We start from the raw sequence: 25,534 nt of genomic DNA on the forward strand, positions 1-25,534 counted from the left end.
AAGAGACCAAGTGAGCCCTCTTTTAAGGAGTGGCTCACAGAGTTTGCAAAAGTTGCATCATATGAACAAATCTCTTGCAGCTGTATGGACAGGACTAAGAAATATGTGGGGAGACTTCTTGGAGTACATTGCTGATTTGGACAGATAGTGAAGTAAACCATGTGCATTTGACTCATTTACACACTTCATGGGTGTCTGAGAGCTAACCGGCTGCTTGAAGATCTGAGTAGATTGTGGTGCTTATCCATGTGGGAATATGGATTTGTTTTGTATGCTTTTTATTTTTGTGTGTTTGTGGTTTTTTTTTTAATTTCTGTAGTTTTTAATCGATATATTATTTAGTGATTTACTGTCATCACTGATATGTCTAGTACTGAAGTCTCTCTTAAGGACCATATGGACATGTGGTGCAGACTCTACAAGAGCCTTCCATTACAATGATGTTGACACAAGAGAGGCTCTTGAGATGATAGCAGCTGCTGACAATGAGAGGAGACAGGACACTCAGCATTAGGCGGCTGCACTTTGTGTTAAACTTTTAAAAAAATGAAGCTCTGCTGATGTCTTTGTTATTGCATACTGAACTGCTGAGATTCAATTTGACTTGAGTCTTGTAGAACAAGTAAATGGACCTGTCAACTGCTGTGCAGCTGCTTGAGCTACTGCAGTCCTGTGTGGCTTCACTGTGAGAGCGACTCCCAGAGTTGGAGACATCTGCCCAGGCTCTCCCTGGAGCATCGTAGACCATGAGATGCAGCACTAAAATAAAAAAAATAAAAAACTGATGACGAATAAGCGATGCTTTGTCAGAGTGAGAAATTCAAGGTCAACATTAACACTGACAGCTTGCTTTCAGGCTTGAGCCAGCAGGATGCTTCCAAAGACATTAACAGTTGATTAGATGTGTTGGTTAACGTCATCTTAAATGATGCATTGGTTACTCCAAAATTAGCCAAACTTTTCTCCTCGCTCTGCATCTGCAGGATTTACACAAGGCCTTGCTCCAGTTAAGGGACCTCAGAGCAGAGCAGAGAAAGATTATCCTCCTACAAATCTATTACAAGTTGAGAAATACCCTCCAGGCAACTTTGTTCTAATATTGTTGTAGCACTGAGGGTTTTTCTAAGATTACCTGTTACCTCAGAGGGAGGTTATTTTCTCTAATGAAATGCACAAAAAATGAACTGAGAATATCCAGAAAGGTCTATTAGCAGTGATATAGTGGAGTGAATTTTAAGGATGTAAAAGCCCAATTGTCCAAACAAAATCCAGAGGAAAGAATTGCAAAGCATCTCCCTCATCTGGAGCAAGTTGACCTAAGAGGCCACTTTTTTTTTGTAAATATGAAAGTTTATCTTGGATCCACAGTGATTATTACCAGGAATGTACCGTATACTTAAATATATGTTCACATTTTAGTTGGAAACATTACTTTCATACTCTCACTTAAATGACCCCTTAAGTAAAACTGGCTCATCTCATCCCACACTCCCCTACTGGTGACCAACCAGAATCAGTGGTCAGACATGACTGCTCACTTTTTGCAAGTTGTTTTGGCTTATTTGATTTCACACGATAAGAGTAACACTAAGTACAAATTATGTATTATGTTCCATGTAAGACATCAATACAATACCTAATAGCCACTTAGATCCTAGAGGATAGGTGGATAGAATAGATACCACTTATTCATGAATGTGGACCCTTGTGACTCCATCCTATGCCATGAATTAATCCTTTAAATTAAGTGATGTCATGCATTCATTAGAGCACTGATTGAAAAGATGTTTCATGATGAAGTGGTACCTCTTCCATCACTGCAGTGTGAATTGTTTAGCTGTATTTTTTAGAGCCACGGATCTCTGGGGGCCGTCTGAACAGCCGAGCAGACATCTGCAGCAGAGATCCCCCTGTGACTCCCATCATGGGATTACAGAGCTGTTTGGAGCAGCCACATTTGATTTAAAGCCTCTGTCACACACACAGAATGCACCGCTAGCATGTGCGAACAGGGGCGATGGCACACTTCAGCATGAAAAAGCTGCTGAGGGAGAGTGAATTAAATGAGTCTGCCTCTGTCTGTCTGTTGGCCTATTGCTCAGCGAAGTACGAGGGATAATTACTTATGAGTGGACTACTGTTATTGATGGGGTAGGAATGGAGACAAGGGATACACTGCAGTTTTAAAAAGCTTTATCTAACCACGTAAATAACCCCCTTTATCTCTGTCAGGGAAACACTGCAGGTTCATTTAAATGACTGAACTGAATCCAAAGCAAATTATTGAGAAGGTTTGGCTGATGGATTCAGTGTTTGTCAACTACATTGCATTGTGTGCTGATAATCTGCTTTTTATTTTGTCAGTCATTTGCTTTTCACACTAAGAAAAGTCCCCGCAGACTTGACAATGGTCTCTGCAGTCTTTCCTCTAATTAAATGCCAGAGAAACCTCTTACACTCACTGCCTGGTGGTCATTTCAGTGTGTTTGTTTATGCAAAACAAAAGCCTAAGTCTATCATTTGATGTCTTTGTAAAAGACAATGATGAGAGCAGCGGCAGACTTATTTACTGGGCCACCCACACAGAGCGAGCACACAGCAGCATCACTCAGCAGAAAAGAAACAAACAGGATCAAGGAATGTAAGTGGAGAAGGGATGAAACGCTCGCAATATGGGCACACAGGATCAGACAGAATGCAGAATGGCAGAGGCGCATCTTGTTTGCCTCCTTAAACTGAAAGAGAAAAGCTGCCTTTTTTAAAAACTGAGATAGGCTGGCAGCAGACAGCAGCGGTGTGTGTTCACCACAGCAAATGAGTGACAAGAGCTGCTGTTAAAGTATACATTACCTTCTACAGCACATGTTGACACATCCTTGCCACTCAGCTCTGAGTAATGATCTGTGGTGGCTCCAGCGGAAATAGCAAGCACATTGTGGATTTATCAAGTCTCCCTCCTCTGCACTCAAACTCCCACAATGTCTGTTTCACACGTGTGTGGGCTAACATGTGGATATTTCCAAATATTACAGTTATATAACATACTGCAAGATATCTGCAACGTAAACAATATACACCTTTTAATTAATGTCTGCACCAAAAGAGACTAGAGATTAAATTGTAGTGGTTTTGTTACGTTATGTGTTATGGAAACATGCATACAGTTGTGACTCTAGTCCAACAGATAACCCCTCCAGAGGACTCTCGCTGTAATGAGCTAGGTGCAGGTTATATATTCTATGTTCACCTGCACACATATGATTAATGGATTTAGTGCCATGGAGACCTGGCATGTATGGTCAATGTTAAGTACTGCAGAATAAAGTAACAGTTTGGAAATCTCAGTTTCATCGTCTGTCGACACTCTCTGAGCTAATCTGCTATTCTGGAGCTCCCGCTAACTTTCTGCACCTTCTGAATTCTAACCAGGAGAAGTTTCAGCTGGTTGTAATCTGCAATCCTCAGCACTAGACGCCACTAAATCTCCCTAAATCTCGTACACTGTTCCTTTAACCCTTTGAAACCTGAGAAAATTGGCTTTATTTCTTCCAAAAAAATAGGAGGAGGGCAATAAGCAACTTATCAAGAAATGAGCTAAAAATTGCAAGAAAAGGAAAGTTAAAAAAACAACAACAAAACAAACAAGTAAATGATTGTTTGTTTAATTTTCCAATATTCTTTGGGGCCTAATATCCTCTCATTGTTTACATTAATTTTCAGGGTGTTTTCTTGTCACCTTTTTACCAATTTCTTTGCTCATCACCTTTTTTCTTTTGTTTCTGAAAAGACTTAAACTTATTTTCTCAGGTTTCAAAAGTGAAATACATGTGAAAGACATCAGAATGCAACATAAGAAAGGTTGATGTCCATCCAGAATTTCAAAGGGTTGAGAGAAGAAACAGCATGATGCCTGCCAAAGTCAGTATGCTAATACTGGTTTATAAAGTAATTCAGAGGAACATGCAGCCAACACTGCCAATCACCAGGCAGTCAATATAAAACTGAAGGAGTAAGTCAGTTTTGCAGACAATGTCATTTAAGTACAATTATTTACTCTGTCTCTGCTGTTGGAATATTTCAGAGTTTAACTTTTGAAATGAATGGTAAATTGATACATTTACTTTTGAATAACTATATACATGTATTTCATAGAAAACATATTCCACAGTTATCACTATAGCTTTGGGCAGACTACAGGTTACACTGTTTAATACTTTTTCTACTGCTTTCATCTCCTCTCTGCTTCACTGTAAAAATGGAGACTTGTTATGACATTCACTGGTTTGTGTTAAAGCCTTTTAGTGCAGGTAAAGAGTCACGTCCAATTTCTTACATTCATTCATGCTCGCAAACTTCAGTGAGGAAAATTGCCACACGCTTTCCTGTTGGGTTGAATGCACAGGGGATGCTTTGCAGTATTTTCATCAGCTCCCCTCGAGACTGTTGTAACAGCTCCTGTGGTTCATACAAATGGCTGTGGGATTTATTCTGTTATCTTTGTGCCAGTTGCAAGCCATCGATGCCCAGCAAACTAAACCGCGTGTGACATTGTGGGACAGAATAGAGCAGAGTTGTAGAAACAAGTGTAACGGGAAAGATATTACATGTGTGCACAGTGTCTCTGAGTAGGAGTCTAAATAATGAATCATAAATTGAAGTGGTTCCAATGTCAGGCTAGATGTCTGAATTATGAAACAACACTTTTACCTGCAAAGAGCGAGAAAACTGAAGCCCCTGATGCACACAGAGCAGAGTGGTCGTGTATATATATATTATATAATATACATTGAGCGCTAACCTTGAAAACTCAAAACGATACCTGCTATTTACTTTTTAAAAGTAACACTTTATAATCTTCTTTTCCACTTTTGTGGATTTCAGTGCATCATAAGCTGCTATAGATATTTTTCTCCTCTCTAAATGCCTTGATGATTTTTATCTTATGGTGCAGTTTGCCGTCCTTTAAAGGTCCCACCCATCAAACAAACCTATAAAATCCCAGCAGCTTGCTGCTTCAACCATCAATATGCAATTAGCTGGAGTCCTTGAGACACAAGGTTAGGATGGGTTTCACAACCTGATGTGCTTTAATGATCATTCATTTCATTTTTTCTCACTCATCACATGAAAGGAACAGCGAGCAGGTTGTATATGCTATTAAATAAGACTAAAAGTCTTTCCATGTTGGATGCTTTGAGAGGCTGTACTTACAGTGCTGCTGTGAGCTTAATACCTACAGCAGCATGCTAACATGCACACAATGACAACATAAACATGCTGATCAGCAGGTATAACGTTTCACCATCTAAGCTTAGCATATTAGCATGCTAAAATGTGCTAAGCATCACTAACAACTGAGGCTTATGTGTATGTCATTAGTTTTGCAGGTATTCAGACATAAACCAAAGGACAAATTAATATTGACAACTTAAATTTTGGACCTGATGGTGGAACTGGAGGAAAAGTCAGATTCATTCGGATTCATCCTCTAGAAACAGCCCAGTCACCAGAAGAAAATGTTATCATTGTAGGTTTCTGCAAACCATGAATACGTTACATTTGCGTGTTTTGTACGTACCATATAAACATGTCTAGTGTGACGCAGTATATGAACTGACTTTGTCGTGGATGGCATGACACTTAACAAGACACCTGCCAAACGGCAACCCACTGTTGGAGCCTGACAAGCAACAAAACTGGTTGTTTTTCAGTCATTGCGGTATTTTTAAAGGCATTTTAGACGCCAAATATGCGTGTTTTAGAGACTCATTGCTCTTTTTCAAGCTGGCTTTTTAGCCCCAAAACATGGGTGTTTTGTAAGGACCTCATTGCTGATTTCCCAGCAGCTTTATAGCTGTCAAAAATGGGCACTTTAAGGACCCATCACTGTTTCCCAAGCAGGGATAGTCCCACAAAAAGCAATTATGTTTTTACAAAGACGTCACTGCGTTTCTAGTTTTGTGGTTTTAGTTTCAACGTATGTGCTGCATAAAAAATGTGCAAAAACATTCTGGTCTTTTGCAGAAACGTACAATGATTGTGTGGGACCATACCATTAATGTCTGTATAAAAGTCACAGAAATCCATAAAATAATTTTAGGTTTTAGTTTGGCTAAAAACATGGCTATACAAACCAACCTCACTGAGACTCAGCAGTTTTTATGTGTGACGTAAGGAACCAGAGTGTTGGAAGCAAACATTAAAATAAAGACTAAATCCAAAGATGTTGAGCAAAATAATCTTGTATTTTGGCATTTGAAATAAAACATGTCTTCATGAATCATCGGTTAAGTAATTAACTCCAAAGGTCAGTGAAGAGAAAGAGTGACTATTTGTCTTTGTACTTGGTATCTTTCTCCTCGCTGTTTGGCAAACCTGTTTGCCCGGGAAAGGGAGCGATCTTCAGGAAGAAATAAGGATTACTTTGAACCCGCAAGGCCACCAGGATGGGGGTGACTGCATAGAGCAAGTTAGCTGCCAGCACAGACCAGAAAGCATCATTTGGGATGCGAAATGGAGCTGTGGTGCGAGGGTGGAGGGACCCCCCGATGTGGGCCCACTGGCACTGGAAGGAGACACAGAGAGCATGACACGTTAGACTACACTGTCATACTAATACTGCATATTGTACCCACTATTTTCTTCTATATTCACACTGATGGCAAGCTGTTGGCACTGATGGCAACCTCAATGTTTCCTTCCACAAACCCCCCAGAGGACAAATTTGGAGGGAATGAGTTACTTTGAGTTTCACTTCCACAGTCATTAGTCTACCGCTAAAATATACAGAAAAGGATCCTTAAAGGGGAGATAAGCCGATTGCACAGGAGATGCACAGACTTAAGAAGCTGGCTGTTGAGAAAACAGAGTATCTGCAACCGCTTCTAAACAAGTCTTTAATCAAGTGCTTCCTCATGGTTCATAGCTCTAATCTTTCTGTCAGGCTCGTACGGGAGAAAGCACTAGTAGCTTTGTTGTCACAGAACAGACGTTTCAAAGGATCAATGTGGTCCAGGTGATTATTAGCAGGATGAAAGCTCACCATAAAGCGTTTAATTGCAGCAACAAGTGTCAGACATGACCTAAACTTTACTTTAATTTTACTTTAATCAGTCAGAGGCAGTAATTATCCAAATAATTTAATGTGATGCAACAAACTCGGTGTGTAACACCTGCATCCTAAACAGAGCCAGTTGTGACAGCCCGCTCTCAATCTGAAGTCGTCAAATACCAACACTTTTGCAGTGATTTTGGCGTAAGATCCCGATGCCAAAAGCCACCTTTATGATACACCAGTGGAGGCGGTAGCTGAGAACGTGGCCAGACACCTATCTATGTGCCTTTTTTGCCGACACCCAACTATCAGTGTCTTTGTTGCCTAATCCTGAGCATGTCCTTTTGATGACCTCAGCATTGGCTGCCATGTACTTTTCTTGCCTAAACATAACCAGCTTTTTTCGAGATCCTGGAACGTCAACAGCAGATGCAGAGGGATACCTAGACCGTCATATGTAGACGAGGAAGTCCACTGACAAAGCTGCAATACGTGACAACTTGGGATAAGAACGTGTTGGTTTCGCATTTCGACTGTTTGTCTTTGCAGTGTTACCTGGATCATGCCTCCGGCTAAGAACACGGTCCAGTCTGACATCCATGAGCATCCAGGCTTGAGGAGTCCGTAAACAAATGCACCCAACAGAGGCAGTGCATAGAAGAACAAGTGTAGCATCTGAAAAGATACAAAAGTGATAACTTAAGTAACTGATCGATTGATTATTTCTTACAAAAGTCAACATTAACAAAGTTTTCTCCTCCAAATTTTGAATGTGGACTGTATTTTATACATACATATTGCATATCACAGCACAGTAGGTAGTTGTTGGAGTATATTATTGCATAAAGGGATTATGGATCCACTGAAAAGTGCCTAGAAGGACTTTCTACTTCATCACTGTCAGTCTGTGTTGTTGTTGTTGTTGGGTCCTGACCAACAATCCAGCAGACAATTAATACAGTACATCCTCCTTCTCCTCTGGCTTGCACTGCACTTCAGCTACTCTCACTGAATACAGAGGAGGGCTGCTTTGACTGTGAAATATAAACACAGCACTGAATGTGTGACACCTCTGCTGAAGTGCATCAAATTGTTAACGTTTTTATGAGAATTTTAACAGTATTTTCATGTTTTATATGGTCCAGTTGTTACCCGGTCCAATTACGTCCAACGAACAGTGCATCATTTTATCACCTTTGTCTCATGTTGAGTGTAACATTTTATTCTGCAGTGTGACTGCAGTCATAAGATAACTGTAATGTGAAATGTACAGAAGTAAAATGAGCTCTCCTAAAATGGAAATACTCAAAGTGTCAGTATCTCCAAATTGTTCTCCAAAGCGCAGTACTGGGGTGCCACTTCTCCGCTCTGCAGTCTTTAAAACATAAATTTGCACCCTCAGCACAAAACACCACCCCCACACAATGGTCATTACAGAGACTGTCTTGACCTTCAACTTAAAATATTTGGCGCATGAAAGACAGTTTTCTACTTAAAAAAAAAAAAAGAAACCCTCAAATTATACCACAGAACTGTTTCTTTTCATTCTTGCTCTGAGGTCTAGATGAATTCTAATGAGTTCGGCCCAAGGCCTGAAAGCCAATCATATATGCCCTTCAGTCTTTTGTTGAAATGTCTTTTTAGTGCTGCCACGGTAATCTGTCACATATCGTTCATCATCATCAATGAATAAAGAGGGCGGTCGGTGCAGAAACACTGCAACCCTGTGCAACTTCATTTCATTTCTTCACACCCACACACAAGCACCCATGAGGCAATGCTACACACACACACACACACACACAAACACTGATTTGCAAAGGCCACAGCATACTTTCACATGCTGCACACACTCTCTCCTCCCACCCAGTGAGATGCTGATGGGGGGGGCTTGAGAGAGGGATTAGCTTATCAAGTTCTCAGCATGCAGTTCGTCTGTCTGATCAATGACTTGCAATTGTGACCGGACTGCAGCCCCGACAAGGTCTTTGGATAACCTATTGACAAAGCTGTGTACGCCGAACAAAACACAACAAAACCCGCAGCTGAGCGGGGTCAGGAGAAGAAAAATAAAAGCTAAGCAGACCCGCCGCCTGTCGCAGTAATAATCTGTTATCCATCTCACGCAAATGAAAGAGAGAGACAAAGATGCGCTGGCCTCTCAACCCTCGCTCATTGTAGCTGTAATGATGAAAAATGGCTCTGTAATCAGCTGCGAGCTAAAAGAGTGCAGGAGATAAGGGCAAGCCTCCAGCACAATCAGAGTGATATCCATGAAAGCAGAGGTCCATTATGTGGCTGGTTATTTAAAACACAGGCTGAGTGAGGAGACAGAGAGAGAAAAAAGCTCTCACCATCACTCTGGGGTAGCCCACAGGATCCTTCAGGTACGGCTCATAGTGCTTCAGGTACGTGGAACAGGCCTCCAGTGGAGAGTCCAGAGCCACCTACAGAGAGGAGACCAAATAACAGGCAGAGATGGGCAGTATTCAGCTGGGTTTTGTGTTTGATTTTGACTGGATTTTATGCTTGCTTATTTGAATTTGTGTGACAGTTGTATTTGTCTGCTTGTATTTTGTGTATTGTGACAATAATTAACGCTGCCCTTTTGGCCAGCTCGCTCTTGAAAATGAAGGATATATATAAATATATATATAAATATATAAATGCTAGTGCAACATGGCGACTCTGTGGATGAGGATCCACTCTCTGTGTAAATATAAATGACTCATTATAAGAAAACAAAAACATGTTACACACACTGAACTTTTGATTCAGTTCCCCAAGTTGCATTTTAATTGGCAGGTCACCCAGTCAGTCAGTGGTCATTTTGACCTCCCAGTATGCATTCCTGAATTCGTAGCCTCCCACATCCAAGATATCCCAATTGACCACTTCAAATCTATAATGTGAAAAACCAGCAGAGTTAATTTTCTCAGTAGTTTGGGGGGTAAGAGCAGACCAATACTGAGGCTAATAAATGCCTAAAATGTTTTGTGTATAATTTATATTCAAATTTAAATTCCAATTACTTGTATTATAATGAATTATGTTCTTAAACCAGTGTTTTATTTTGATACATTTGATAAGCAAGTATTTGTAATATGAAACTTTTTGAAGTATTTGTGCCCATCTTTGATAACGGGAACGCCTCACAGTATAATGCAATTCAATTTGACAATGTCGCAAACAGACACAAGGATTTTTAGTATTGTAACTGGGAATTAGAATGATGCACTGAATATGGTTAAAGTAATAGTTTTTTTGTGTGCTTCTGCTGGTGCCACCCTCCCCTCCCCCTCGTCGTTCAGAGAGTTGTCGAGCACACCTGTGTTTAATCGGCTGATCAGGAACATGCAGTATATGAGGACTGAAGGTGGTGACAGTGTTGTGCTGTATGTGTTGTGAGTGCAGATTGAAGATACTAAAGTTGCAGTGCACCCGAAACTGTGATCTTTACTCCTGTTGTGGAGAGAGGGTGGTGAACTTTTGTATATTTTTTGTATCACTCATTTAATTCATTTGTGTCGCTTTCTTTGAAGAAAGTAGTTTTTTTTGTTAGATGAATGAATACTCTGTTTGCACAGTTTTACTTCCCCTTCTTTTCTTTAAACAAAACATAACTTTTGTTTTTACACCAACTTTCACTTGCTGTTTTCGTTTTTCCTCAATTTCATTTTTTCAGCCCCTGAGCTTGATCGGGGAACATAACAGGAATAGTTTTGGTTAGTACTTTTATCTGCTTTACTGCTAAGAGTTAGATGAAAAGATAAATACCACTCTCATGTCTGTCCAGTAAATGTGAAGAGACTGGAAACTGAACATCTAATCTAGCTATATCCAAAGATAAAACAATCCGCTTACCACCACCTCTAAAACTCACTAATTAAACCACAGCATTTCTTTTTTTACACATTGGGTTTTATACAGATTAAAGAAACAAGATGTAACATATTAATTGGTGAGCTTTAGAGGTGCTGGAAGGCAGATTTTCATGTTAGAAAATATAGCCCCTCGAGCTGTTTCTTCCTATTTCCAGTGTTTGTGCTGAGCTAAGTTAACCAGCTGACGGAGGTAACTTCACTCACCGTACAGGCATAACACTTATATCAATCCCATGAACCAACTCTTGGCAAGGAGGCAAATAAAAGTGTTTCTCACTATGTCAAACTATTCCTGTTCATCTAATAATATCCGTAGTACAGTAATTATATTAAAATAGACAATAAATATATCATCACCCTTTAAAACTGGATCCTTTTTAGAGAATAAATAAATAACGTACCCATATGGCTCAATTAGGTGAATGTATTGCTTGTTTAAGCAAAATTAATGTACTCTACTGAAATCCTAAACACTCCCTGGACTTTTAAAACTACCATTACAGCCTCACCCTGTCTATAACATGGATGTGATTTGCACTCACCAGTCCTCTGAGGGCGGTGAAGGCCATGGCAGCTAACAGTAGCAGCACCAGGATCAGATCCAAGGGACGCCAGATCAGCTTCATGCTCTGAGCGTGCTGGGCCTGTGGGGAGAAGCCAACGCAATGCACCGTTTAGAGCCGGTTAGTCAAGGTCGTTGTTTCATAGCGTGCTCTCATGCTCACTTTAATGAGACCTGTGTTTTTACAGAGTGGAATGGATTAATGTGTATCTCTACAGGGTTTCGTGAACCTGACATAAGTGATTTTTTTGCCACTTGAGGAAGAAAGGAAACCATCTGTAAACACAACATACACATATCATCAACATTTAAGCTGATATGGTGATCTTAACATTTAAACACATTCAGCAGCAACCTGGAACAACAGAAATATGTGAAATGCCTACAACCTGTTCATCCCGATCATGTGGTGAACAGAAACAGTGACAACTGAAAGTTGATTAGGATCCTTTGCTGTGGTGGACACACAAATTTCCCACTTCAACAACGTCACACAGTGGCCAGTGGTTAATGTTACGAACCGACAGGTAAAGAGGGAGACAGTCAAAAGAGCCAAACACGTTGACAAAGTGGCGCTATTTTATGAGTTCAGAATGAGAATGGGCTGGAAATAGGCCGTGCTGTAAGAGAATTTCTGTTTGACCAGCACTTCCTATTTTGAGGGTGGCTCCAAGGTAGAGCGAATCGTCCTCCAATCAGAAGGCATCATCCTTGGGCGAGAAACTCAAACCCAAATTGATCCTGATAGCTGTTCGCTCAATGCTTGAGTGCGTGTGACTGGCTAAAAACTGAGTAGCAGGTGGTACATTGTATGATAGCCTCAGCGACCAGTGTATGAATGTGCGTGTGAATTGTTGAATATGACTTGTAGCATGAAAGCACTTTGAGTGAAAAATGACGATAAAAGCTCCATACACATGCAGGTCCGTTTGACAGTGTGAACATAGTTCACAACTGCCCTCTGTGACCTGTGATTGGCATCCGTCACAGGCTAGATTTTCTTAAACCTAAAAACGGAGCCAATGCCTCGTGTTCTTTCAGACCACTTGAATTACAATATGTTCATTTTTATGAGATTTTTGCCCAGCAACATCAAAATTAAACTGCCTATCTGAGCTTTTATTGGCTGCCCTTTGTCCTCTTTCATGGTCTGCATCATATGCAACTGGACTGCCATGTATGTTACTCTGATTAAATACATTCAGCAAACAGTGCTGCTCTAACCCTCTCCACATTCATACCAAGGTCTAACCATTCATGCGTTAGACTTACATTGTATCCACCGATTAGCGGTCTGTCCTTGGGTCTGGTGAATAATGTGATGGCTCCCCACACAGGCATCAAAAGGAAGAGAAAGTTGAGCCAGAAAGCTGGACGGATCTCTGACCCATATTTACCTGCCAAAAAGAAACAGAAAGAGACAAATTTTCCTCACTCATACAGAGACGCACACACACACACATCTCAAAGTCTGTAATCAAGCTTCAGGCAAAAGCAAACAGTGCAGTGTGTCTGTGATAACACAACAGTGTACAACATATCGCCTCTAGATGAGTTTGATCTCGTGATGCTCATGTATGCAGTTTGAAATGCCAACAACAGATGCTTTAAGTCTGTTTCCTGCTTTGTTCTGTGGGTTGTGACGGCGGGCGAGGCACTGAGCGTGTGTGTATTCTGTTGGCAGGCTGAACTGTGACACTGATGGTACACGGCAGTGCAGATGTTCACTTGATTAACGCTTGTCATGGCGGGACTGGTAGAGGGGGAATTGGAGATGAGGCTCACCTGCCACTATCCCAGCGATGAACACACTCATGTTGGCACACAAAGAGCCAGCCCAGAACAAACCCAGGGTACGGTACGCTTTCCTGGGAGAGAAACCGAAAAACAGGTGATTATACTGATAAAGAGATGGCGGGTAAGATAAAAGGTACACAGTGTGATAAGTGTAATGGACAAAACCTTCTAAAAGTTTAGTTAATTTTGGTCATTTTCCAACTTATGCAGTTCAAATACCCATATAAGAATAAATAAACAATAATAAGACTTTACCTTTGAAGCAGTAACAAACCAAAGAAAGTTCATGTTGACTGAAAAGGTGTAGGCCAGGGGTGATAAAACTACAACAGCAGCCCCCTGCCCACTTTAATATGGTCCGTTGAAAAATTTAAAGAAAATAATGTGGATTATGGCTTGAGAATATTTCTAAAAAATGGCACTGTGTGTACATTTCACAGCCTAGTTTAAATATGATCTCCGGCCATTTTGAATAACTATTATTAACAAGTCCTGCTTTTGCACTTCTTAATTTGAACACTAGATGTCACTATTTTACCTACAATGATTGTTTACTAGTCGATGAAAACTTTTGCCTCAGTAAACAGGTGGCGGGCCTCAAGAGATGGAAGATAAATACTTTTTGTAATATGAGGGCACACCATTTAAGTACTTGAATGTCAAACGTTGAACTGTTTTCTCGTCTTACATAGTCATTTTGAGCTTTTCTGGTTTAGAAAGATACAGATTTTTATGTGTCATGTAACTGGTTGAGAATGTTTGCATGTATTGTTTGGCCCCTGACTCCTTATGTTTTTCTGTATATAGACCAGAATGTGCAGGCTCATGCACATCTTCAAAAACTTGTAGACAAGTGTGCAGGAGAAAATAGTCCATATGTGAAGGACACAGCCCTATAACTTACCATATACTTTATTTATTCATTCATTGCATTTTGAAAGTATATTGCAAGTAATAGCACAGCGTGGGAGAATTATCTTCTCTTCTCCTCTCCAATAGACCCCAGTCAAAAAAGCTTGCCCCCCTTTGGTGTAGGTTGAAGCCTTAGATTATACCTACCCTTTTTACATTACTTTGTACAGTTCCCCTCAGCTCTATACACTGAAAATGGAAGACAGAAACAAGACATAATATATGTATATACCCAAAGTCCCAAACAAAACCTTCATGTACACACTGTTGTTCATACCTCAGTTTTGAATTTGTTAATCATCTTATTTAAAATGCTTTTAAAAATCTGTTCTTACACATTTTTATATCCGTTTCCACAACTGATCCACAATAATAAAACTATCATATATGAGATACAAAGCTCAGCACAATTCCTCCAACTGGTAAAAAATCTGGTATTGTTTAAAAGATGATTTCATTTCCATGAGCACCTGCCCCAAGGCAGCGCTCGCTCTGAACTCTTGAACTCACTAACTGCACTTTATGACTAACTCACTCTAGAGGACCCTCTCATTCCTAAAAGTACTGTTTTATTCAGGCCACTAAGAGAATTTTATGTGAAAAATGCAACTCGTGAATCTCTATCTCTATTTCTCTCAGAAAATTAAATATATGAAAATAACAGGTCTGAAGCCTATCATGCAGCTGCAGCAAATTTTAATCTTAGTGCTGAAATGTGCTGTATTACTGCTGCATTCAGACACACAGCTTCCACTGCCTCCTATGTAGTTGCAGGGTGCTAAAAATCTTTGTGTAGTTATTTGAGGCAGGCATTTTAAAATTGAGAGCAAGATGAATGAGCTTGGTGTGAACTGACTTGGCATCACCCACCTGTCTGTTATCCTGCTGATCATCATCAGGTACATAGCAAAGTGAACTATTCCATCCCAGTAACACATCATGATGGCATAGGCTGTCCCCAGATAGGGCTCTCCCTAAAACACAGACAATACATGGATAGTGTGCATATTTCTCCAATGTACCTCTATCAGTCATAGAGATGTCTGCCTTCTCTACAATATAATGGAGAAAGATGGCACTCGACTTGTGGTGCTCAAAGTGCCAAAACATACATTTGAAAAACTCAACAGCAATGTCTCTTTACAGAAATCATGACCTGGTGAGTCAAGATAATCCACAGACCTTGTTGTAAGCAGTTTCAGGTAGGAACTATTTTCCTTCTGCCGAAAATCACCCGTCAACTCAGCCTGTTTTCACTCCAAATACAACATATACCACTGCTTTGTCGGCAGACCTCAATTTTAGACACCAATGCACAGAGGCACCCTTTTATAATTCCAGTTATAATTTCCACATAGGGAGGTTTTGATACAACATTGTGTGCTGATATCCATTAATGATGTATGCCACATGACTTTATATTACATTAGTCACAACTGCACTAATTTTAAACCAAACCATGTGTTTTTCTAACTTTTGTTGCCTAAACTTAAGGGAGTGATTCATAAATTGAAGTGTTGTGTTGATGGTAGAGAACCTGTTGGCTAAACATGCATCTACTGCAAGGTCATATTTTCTGTATAGAGATATTGCTGTTGAATTTTTCAAATGTATTTTTTGGATGCTTTGAGTGCTGTCTAGTTGTATTATTTTGGCAAGAGGGCAGAAATCTCTAGGGCTGATATATCCAACACTCGGTAGCTCACTCCAAAACAATACAGATTGTTAAATAACACTACAGGTAAGAGGAAATAATATAGTTCCAGGAATTTGTCCACTAGGTACAAATTATCATTAGCATTTTTGAAGTGGGAATGAGAAACCTACTGTCTTTTGGTAGAATTCCATAAATCCGGAGATAATGCCGTCATATTCCAAGGCACTTGTCAGGTCGATGATACAAGTGAAGGAAAATTCAGCAAAAACTGCACAGAAGAGGAACAGTGTGAAGATTTAAAAGCATCTGCCTGATAATGGACTTAAAAGAAAGTCCGATTTTATAAGTCATTTTGTGCCAGGTGTGTGGCGGTTGTTATGACTGTACATTATCAAAATCAGACCCAAAGAAAACCTTGCAGGACTCAGGAAACCTTGACATGTTAAGCTGCTTTGAACAAACGTCATTCAGAAGCCACTGATTTCAAAAGTCTCAGCTCAACCTGCTTTGTCACCCAAATGAACACTCATACAGTGTACCTCGCGTCCCCGAAAGTTCTGTCCAACTCCCAGCTTTTTAATTCACCATTTTTTAGTCCAAGATATTTCCCTTCAACTGGCTAGTCAGTGATTTATGGGACAGCATGTGGAGAAAATTAAGTCTTGAGCAGTGAGGTAGACTGCAGGCATATTTATATTGAGTCCACAGTGAACAGCCTTCCTCTGTCCTCAGGTTAAGAGCCCAGCAGAGCTGAAAGGCCATGTCCACAAGACAGAATTTAAATTATGGAGCTGCACAAACACATGAGTGGCATATGGGTCTTACTAATACTCTACACTAAAAAAAATCCTGACCGTGCTGGTGCAGTGGCTGGTATAGACTCTTTTATCAACGGTTCTAATCCCTGTGGACATTCTGCAAAATGGTTTGAGAGCTGGAAGTTTTTACTTTATGCCCACACTGTAGCACTAAAATAACAGAAACAGTGTTCCCTTCCATATCATTTGCATACAGTATGTATCACTATATAACAAGTTTGCATAACAGTAACCCCGATTCCAGATTCACAGACTTTCTTTTCTTTCTTTTTTTAAGTTAATATAATACAATAATACAATACAGAATACAATTTTTAAAAAGTAGCACTGGTATCTAATCAGTAAAACTGGATTCATGTAATATACGTAACAATATTTTAGAGACTGTTCACAGAAGTCTTGTTTTTTTTAACTTTTAATATGTACAAGGTATGGGCACCAAATAAATGTCCAGTATTACAAATATAGCCAGTAACATTTTTGAGAAACAGGAGAAAAACTGAGTTGTATATTTAATGAAGATGAAACAAAAAAGCCTGTCAAACTATGTCTGATCCTGTTCATCCCTTTTTTAAGAATTCATAAAACTGCCCTCAGGAAAATACTAAAGAGCTACTGCAGCAAAAAAAAAACAAAAAAAAAAACATATAGTGCTTAATACCAAATGCAATAACTTCAGGAAATTCATAAATTCATACCATCTGCAGTGGAACTATGTACGACACAGCAGCACGATTTCAGTTTAGCAACAGCCTGATGCATAAACAAATTTTCAGTGAAAACGTTCTTGGGAAATGCTTTCACTTTCGTCTGTCTAAAATTGTGTTCTGTACTTTGCATATTGTGTTATTTGGTGCATGTATTGTAATTTATCTATGATGCGTTTTTAACCACTCTGTGAAGCCAAAGCAAATTTGTAGTCAATAAAGATTTCTTTTTATTATTATTATTATTATTGTTATTATTATTATTATTAACATAACTGTGAGAGCCATTTCTAGCAAGCCCTTACTATTTCCACTTGAATGCATCACCTGGCATGCCAGGATCCTCACATTAAAGGCAGGTGTGCTCAATTAGTTAAGCAGGGAAGATACCAAGAGGATACAGCCTTCAACTGCTGTGTGTTTAGTTAAATCTTAGATTTTATTGTTTCATGAATGCATTTATCGCCCCATTGATTTGATTTTGTTGTCATAAAGGCCTGTTTATTTTGGGAGAATGTTTGTTTGAGTTTTTTTTTTAATTTTGTTTGGAAGCAACAATCAAACAAATCAGTTTAGCCTCATCCAGCAACTCTCCACACTTCCTGCAAATCAGTTGACACCCGAAGCACCCTGGATCATCAAACAAAACAGTGAGTACTACCAAATACAGCGAGTTGGTAATTTCTGCTACTGCATCTGTGGGCGGCTATTTCAAGCTTATCTAGAAGCAATGATAATAATGATATTTATTTATTAACCACTTTTCAAAAAAAGTGTTAAAAAGGCAGAAAAATAAAACAGGCAACTTATAAAATCAACAGGTTTTAAAAGAAAAATGATTTCTAAAAAACTATTTGGAGTATAAATACTGAGAAAATTAAAGACAGTTCAAAGAATATTTAAACTCGAGTAAAACCAGGAAAGGCTCTGTGATAAAAGTATATTTTAAGAAGATACTTAAAAGAGATCACTGACTCGGCCGACCTGATTTCCTCAGGCAGATTATTCCACAGTGCAAATACTCTGTCCCCTTAAATTTTCAGTCCTGCCTCTGGAACAGACAAAGACCTCTGCCCAAGGATCTCGAAGCCTGTACCAGCGTGTACATTACTAACAAGATATAACAGGAAGAGAAGCCGTGAAATATGATAAAAATATTTAGAAAAATCTATTCTTTGACATACTGGAAGCCAGTGTAAAGAGGCTAAAACAGGAGTGATGTGATCACGTGTCCTGGTTCTGGTTTAACGTCTTGCAACTAAATTTTGTGCAGTTATTGATTCTATTTATAGATTTTTGAGATTACGGGACTTGATTAATAGAAATGGGCTTTAGGTTTGTTCAAAACCTTTGACAAAAGGGTCACTGTGGGTGCCAGGAGGAGGGTTTGTGCTATTGGTGGACTTTTTGAATGCAGCAATCTCACTGTTGCACATTCAAAGACAGACGTCATCTTACCAAAACATTAGCCACAGCATGTTGTAGTTTTTCAGCAGATGATCAGGTGCCTCGAACCATAACAAGTCACCATCAGTGTGCAGCACAGCATGAAATTTAACGTCACAATATAATTGTGGAGTGAAACAACCAGCTTGGGCACACACAGGGGTACTTTTGCTGTCCATGATAAACTGTAAAAGGATCTCATTGTGGCTAACATGCCCATTGGACTGTTAACGACTGGAAAAATGGTGCCTGGACTGGTGTCAGCTGCACAGTTCATGATGGCAGACTGAGAGGTAAACAATATAAGGCAATGGAGCCTTCATCCATGGCTACAACTGTACAAACCAGTCTGGGAGGTATGACTGTTTGGGGACATTCAATATGCATACACTGACTCCACTGATGACTTTGGATGGAAAGTATATAGCATGCATTGGTGCTATCAAACGCATTTGGGATGAACATAAACAGAGCATCTAAACATGGCTGGATTATAAGACAATAGGCCCCTGGAAACAGAAACAAAGGGCCCCACAACCTCTCCTACATTGGAGCCAGACACTCTGACTTCGTGGTGGTTTTGCATCCATTTTAAGGTTTTGTGTCCAAGGGTTTGGGTATTTTTGTAGTTGTTTGTGTCTCTTTGAGGTGACTTTGTGTATTTTTTGGTTGTTTTGTGTCTCTTTGTAGTCTGCTGTGCCTCCTTGAGGTAATTGTGTGTCTTACTGAGTTAAATTTGCATCTCTTTGAGGTAATTTGGTGCCTTTTTTGGTTGTTTTGTTTCACTATGTAGCAATTTTGTGTCTCCTTGTAGACAATATGTATCTCTTTGTAGTTGTTTTGTGTCGCTTTGAGGTAATTTGGTGTCTTTTTGGACATAGTGTATCTATTTGAGGTCATTTGTGTCTTATTGTGTCTAGTTCATTTTATGTCACTTTGTAGTCGTTTTGTGTCTCCTTGTGGATGTTTTGCCCTGTTTTGTTATTTTATGTGTCTTTGCAGCTCATTTGTATCTCTTTTTTACTACTTTTTACTGTCTCTGTGTAGTCAGTGTAAGTGTCTTCCTGGTCTGTTGTACATGTTAATTTGAGTGGACCTTTGCCCAGTAGTTCAATTTCAGCAATCCATCCATGCATCTAAAAAAGCAGCATCCACAGATAAGTGTTGGACAAAGCACACACTTGCATCAGTGATTTACACTTAGGATCAGTCCATAAAGAGCAGCTGTAAAAGCCATTGCTCTGATTTGCTGCCTGGACTTTTGCAGAATGTCTTTTATAAAAGAAATCACTGTGTTGTGACACGGGCATCTCTCTGCAGATACCACGGCTTAAACTGCTGTATCACATCCTTCCTATCTGTCCTTCACACACTCTTTGCACACAGCTGCCCACACACACGTTTTGTCTCTCCCGTGTTTCAGTGTCTCTGTAATCCTCAGGACGACCAGGTTTATCTCTGACATCTATCAGGTGAGATAGCATGGGGATTACGGCTCTCTATCATTGAGACGGGCCTGCCACGGCTTTGTCCTCAGTGTTGTGGGTTCTCCTGCACAACACTAGCATCGCCCTGGGCACCGACTACCAATACATCACCTTGTTTCTATCCCACTAGCATAGCCCCTGGCATTGGCTGCAGGGATGTGGTTGCAGGGGGTGAAACTCTTGACTTAAAAATGGCGAACTTATTTGACCGATAGCTATACATATAACGAGGAACAATATGACACAAATCACTTTTGAGAAGCTTAACTAAAAGCTGCACAGGCTGCTACTGTTACATGATAAACCTGAATATAAAAGTCATCCTTGCAATTCAGTAGTGAATGGTTTTATACAGGAGCAGAGACCATGGAGTCGTCTCCTGTCTGACCATTGTCTAGTAACTGTGATTTTACTTCAGGGTCAATCAAGGACTCATTCTCAAAAGAACAGCTAAAAGGTTTCAGTAAATGTGTACAAAGGGTTGTGAAGGTCCTCAGCTTGCAAGAGGTTTAAGCATGGCCGGATTTTGAGACCGTTGGTCCTTGGTCACAGATATGCAAGGGTTTCCACCTTGTCTCCTACACAGGTGCAAGACACATTGACTCTGTGGTGGTTTTATCTCTTTTATTGTTATTGTTTGCATCTATTTGTTGTCGTTTTGTGTCTTTTTGTGGTTGTTTAGTCCATTTTTGTGGTCAGTACAAGTTCATTTGAATGGCATTTTGTTGGTGAAGGCTTGGGGGGGGGGGCTGCTGACACTTTGAGTCCATGGGCATGTGCCCATTTAGTAATCCATCCATGGTCATGCCTCAGAAAATTCTTGCTAAGCTCTGAGCCTGATCAGTCTAAGCTGCTTTCCACATATCAGGTGAAATCACATCGAATACAGTACGATTCATGTTACATACAATTCAACCTTTGTAAAACTCTCTTCTTTTGAAATACAGTATATTGCATGTGAGTTGGGAAATGCACATAGTCGTATTATTTACCAAAGAATAAGACGTCTTTAGGTGGGTTGCCACGAGTGATGAGGAAGTAGAACAGGAACACAACCACCAGCACAGCAACACCAATCTCCAAAATCACATAAGGCCTGTGAAAGAAGAGAAATTTCAGTGTTATTTAAGAAAAATAACAACACATTGTCCACAATTTAACTGCGGACACTCTCTGCACTTTTAGACACCAATCTCCCTCTGATTTTCTGCTTCATTCTCTTTGCTAATTAGTTTCTCCTGTGGAAGTTGTCCCAGTCTTCTCCGCAGTGCTAAATTAGTAAATGATGATGAATGGGAAGTCAGAGAGAATAATAATCACACATTGCCCAGAGTTAGCTAGCACAGGGAGAAATAATGCAGAAGTGTGAGGAGAAATCTGTGTGATAGATGCACTGCACCCAGAGGGAGCGAAGGCAGGCATTGCCGGTGTGCCTGGAGATTCCTGGTGAGACGGCAGTGTCACATTGGATTTACCTTGCTGATCTACTTTTAGTACAAGGAGAAGTCTTATTTTAATCGAGGCTTTTGAAAAATATATTAAGTTTGAAGCATAATTGGGTCCTAACATTTGGCAAGGAAATTCAGAATCTGTGTAGCTGGTATTTCCCGGGACGTAGTACCAAATTCTGGGCCCTACTCATACGTGCCCCCCTTCCTTCATTCATGACCCATGTCATTTTCATGCACATATTTATTTTATTTTATTTTAACAAATAATACAAATAATTGAGCCTGTATAATAATAACAATAATAAATAAATAATATAATAAATAATTGAGTTTGTAAGGGTAGTCAGTAATAAACTGTTCAAAGCACATTTAACCCTTTGAAACCCGGAGCGACCTCACTTTTTGAGTTCTACTTTCAGTCTTTCACAAGTATTTAAATCTTTGAACCCTGAGCAAAATGCATTTCTTTCCAAAATACGGGTTAAAAAAAGCTATTACCAACTAAGTAAGAAATTTTCCACAAATTTAGTACATTTAGAAAATTATTTTTTAAAAAGCTATGGTAAAATGTCTAGGGGAAAACTATAATTTATATTATCATAGTTGCATATTTAAAACTAGGTTACAGAATTGTTATAATTTTTCTTTTCTTGCTCTTTCCAAGGGGTTATTTCCTTGATTGTAAATTTTTCCTTTTTTTTTTTTTTTTTTTACAAATTTTCAAGTAATTCATGCACTATAACACCCACAGACCACCCAACCCAAGGGTATTTTGATCTTTATACTACTTACATTCTTTATTTAACTGTTGAGTTTCTCGGCGTTGTAAATACTGTATACTGTATATATTGTTTGTTTATGTCGTCCTCTGTACTTGTTTATTAATATAGTTTATTTTGCACAGTTATCTTGCTATTTTGCTATCCCCTTGCTGCTGCAATGTTGGAAATTTCCCCACTGTGGGACTAATAAAGGATTATCTTATCTTATCTTATCTTATCTTAATTCTTTACTCTAATCAGCGCATTGATCACATGACTGCAGTCTTCCATATTACATGAGACATATATAAATTACTGTGTCATGATTATGTGGCTATTATACAAATTGTGGTGCCATGCTTTTCTTAGGTATATGTACAAATAATGCATGGGAAAAGCCTGATTAAACCTTTGAAACCTATCAAATTGGCTGGATTTCTTTCAAAAACATGGGAAGATGGCAATGACCAACTCGACAAAAAATAGCACAGAATTAAGTAAGGAATTAAAAAAAAATAAAGAAAAAAAAGAAAAATAATAAGAAAAAAACCCCAGAAGAAAATGACCTTAAGAAAGAGGTTAAAAAATGTATTTATATGATGTAATTTTATAACCTTTTTTCTCTCATTTTTGGTAATATCTAATAATCCTCCGCAGCTAACGCTCGGGTCATTTTCTTGTTGTATTGTTTAAATAGTGTTGCCGTACCCCAGCAGAACACGGCTCATGGGCGTATTTGGCTAACTTTATGTCTTCATTGTTATATTTGTCAGAAAACTCATGTAAAGTCTGAGTAAAGTAGCTTTTAATATACTGTGTAGCTGCACTTGCTTATGAATATAATATAGTTGAAAATTATGTCTCAAATTTAGATTTTTTCTTCTCAGGGGCCAGATTTGGTCCCCCCCTTCCCAAAATGTCTAAATGTTAACTCCTTGGCTACGGCCTTGAATAGAACTTTTTTTTTTATCAACTTTAACTATTTTCCTAGTCTTATCGGGTTATCAATTTTTTCCTTAATGGGAAACTTACAGAATGATGTTAGCATATATTACTAAAACTTCCCTTTGCTATACTCTAGACTTGCAATATTCCACCTCCCATGCTGCTGTGCTGATATACCTACCAGTGGCTTAAAAGCACAGTTGTACAAAGGTTTAATCAATCATAGGCAGAGGTGTTGGAAACAGCAAGCTAAGGCCATGTTAGTTCAGCACTGCCCTCCATGTTTACTGGTCAAAGGTACAGCTGCCTTGCACTGGAAAAGATTAATGTGCTTGGGGTATCTCCTGGTAAACAACATTACATCCTCGGAAAACTCGCAATGTGTGCTCACAGAAGGAAAACAAATGCTGCAAGAGCAAAGGGAAGCTCCCTCGCTACCTCTCCAATTCAACAGTACAGGAAGATTTATGCACACAATACTGTTTGTTTGCAGAGTGGAAGAGCACAAGGCACATTGTATGTCAAGAGCAATTTATCAAACTCTTCTGTGTAGTCTGTATTGATTGTCAATGTCCGCACACTCAAAAAAAAAAAGAGCAAGCAAAGATATTCACACAGGAGGTGTGTAAAAGTCTGTCATAAATGAGAAATATCTTGCAGTATAACGTGTGTGTGTGTGTGGGGGGGGGGGGGTTCCCACTGGCTCTGATGCAGTACACAATCATCAACCTTAGACAATACTCTAAAGGGAGTTTCCCAATAAAAATATAATCACTGAATAAGAAAATTACCCCTCACAGCTCAGAAAAGTAATTATCTCCAACATCACATCAGATTATCTTCACATATTCTGTTCACTTCTTTTTGCTCCCTATTCATTCTTTTGCCCCTCCAAGAAATGTCAGGTTAAATAATTGAAAGGGTTTACGCAACTAAAGACGCAACTGGCAAGTACACTCTGAAAATTGCAGAATTAGTGGAGCTCAAGGTGATCAAGGATTTATGAGGTAGTGGCAGTCGAACACAGACAGAAATGTAACTTAAGCTTACAGTGTGCTCTAGTGGTGATAAAGTATACTGTGTGGCATCCTATGGAAGGATCACTTGCAACAAAACACATTTATACCCTTTTAATGTTGTTGTAAAATTTGTGATTGTATACTTATGAATTATAGTTAATAATGTATATGTTGTGGTTGTATATTAGTTTTAGCTTTAATTTTATAGCAATAATTTACATGTTTTCTCTTCGAAAAAAAACAACAACAGAAAAGTGAGGACTTTAACAAGACATAAACTGTATAGACAGACTGTGCAAAAAGAAATCAGTAAATGTATTGACTTACTCTTGAAACTCAGGAATGGTGTTCATGGCATAAAGAACGCCCAGGGCAGAAAACGAAAATAAAAAGACAAAGGTCTCCATCTCTTCGAAAGCTGCTCAGCTTTCCTCCCTGCAAAATACAACATCAGTTTTAAGTCAATAAAATCTGCTCCGGCAGTAGCAACACTAATATTTGATCAAATCAATATTCAGATGATCCCAAGACATCAATATTTATTAGAAGTGGAACAAACCGAATAAATCTTTTAAGTAGAATTAAATCGTATGAATGTCATGAATTAAAATCCCATATGAGATCTGCAATTTTGAATAGAATGGGAAAAGAAGCAGAGCGGGCTCTTACCGTCTGGCTACCCTTTCGGTGGATTAATCAAATTACAGCTGGCCTGAAGCAGACATGGCCTTTACTGGGAATATAATGAAGTGGAGACAAAGAAGCTTTTGGGGGGAAAGTTACGCAATTTGGTTTTGTCAGAGATTTACATAAGTCGTATTAGTGAATAGGCCTACATTCCACTTTATGCAGCAATACACTTTCAGAGTGATACTGATTCCTGTTCAACAGAGCACTTAATGTTGTGTTTTATGAAATGTGGGTATTGTGTGCCATCTATGATAAATTCACAAATGGTAAAATGGATTGTGCGGATGTGACAGATTAGCTTTTGGGCATTAAGCATCGGGAGTGAAGAGGGGGGAAAAAGTGTT

General features: G+C 39.2%; 1 protein-coding gene across 1 annotated transcript; it reads right to left on the reverse strand.

Annotated features, from left to right (window-relative positions):
* Positions 1–6,328: 6,328 nt before the first annotated feature.
* tm6sf2b (transmembrane 6 superfamily member 2b) lies at positions 6,329–24,907 on the reverse strand. Its single transcript, XM_042512261.1, has 10 exons — positions 24,828–24,907; positions 21,317–21,420; positions 16,037–16,134; positions 15,080–15,183; positions 13,286–13,368; positions 12,773–12,897; positions 11,481–11,582; positions 9,409–9,501; positions 7,610–7,729; positions 6,329–6,565 (listed from the first exon to the last, which is right to left on the reverse strand). The coding sequence occupies exons 1-10, from the start codon at positions 24,905–24,907 to the stop codon at positions 6,329–6,331; spliced, it is 1,146 nt and encodes a 381-aa protein (XP_042368195.1).
* Between the last annotated feature and the right edge of the window lie 627 nt (positions 24,908–25,534).

This window comes from Plectropomus leopardus, chromosome 3, assembly GCF_008729295.1.
Source record: "Plectropomus leopardus isolate mb chromosome 3, YSFRI_Pleo_2.0, whole genome shotgun sequence".
Lineage (NCBI taxonomy): Eukaryota > Metazoa > Chordata > Actinopteri > Perciformes > Serranidae > Plectropomus > Plectropomus leopardus.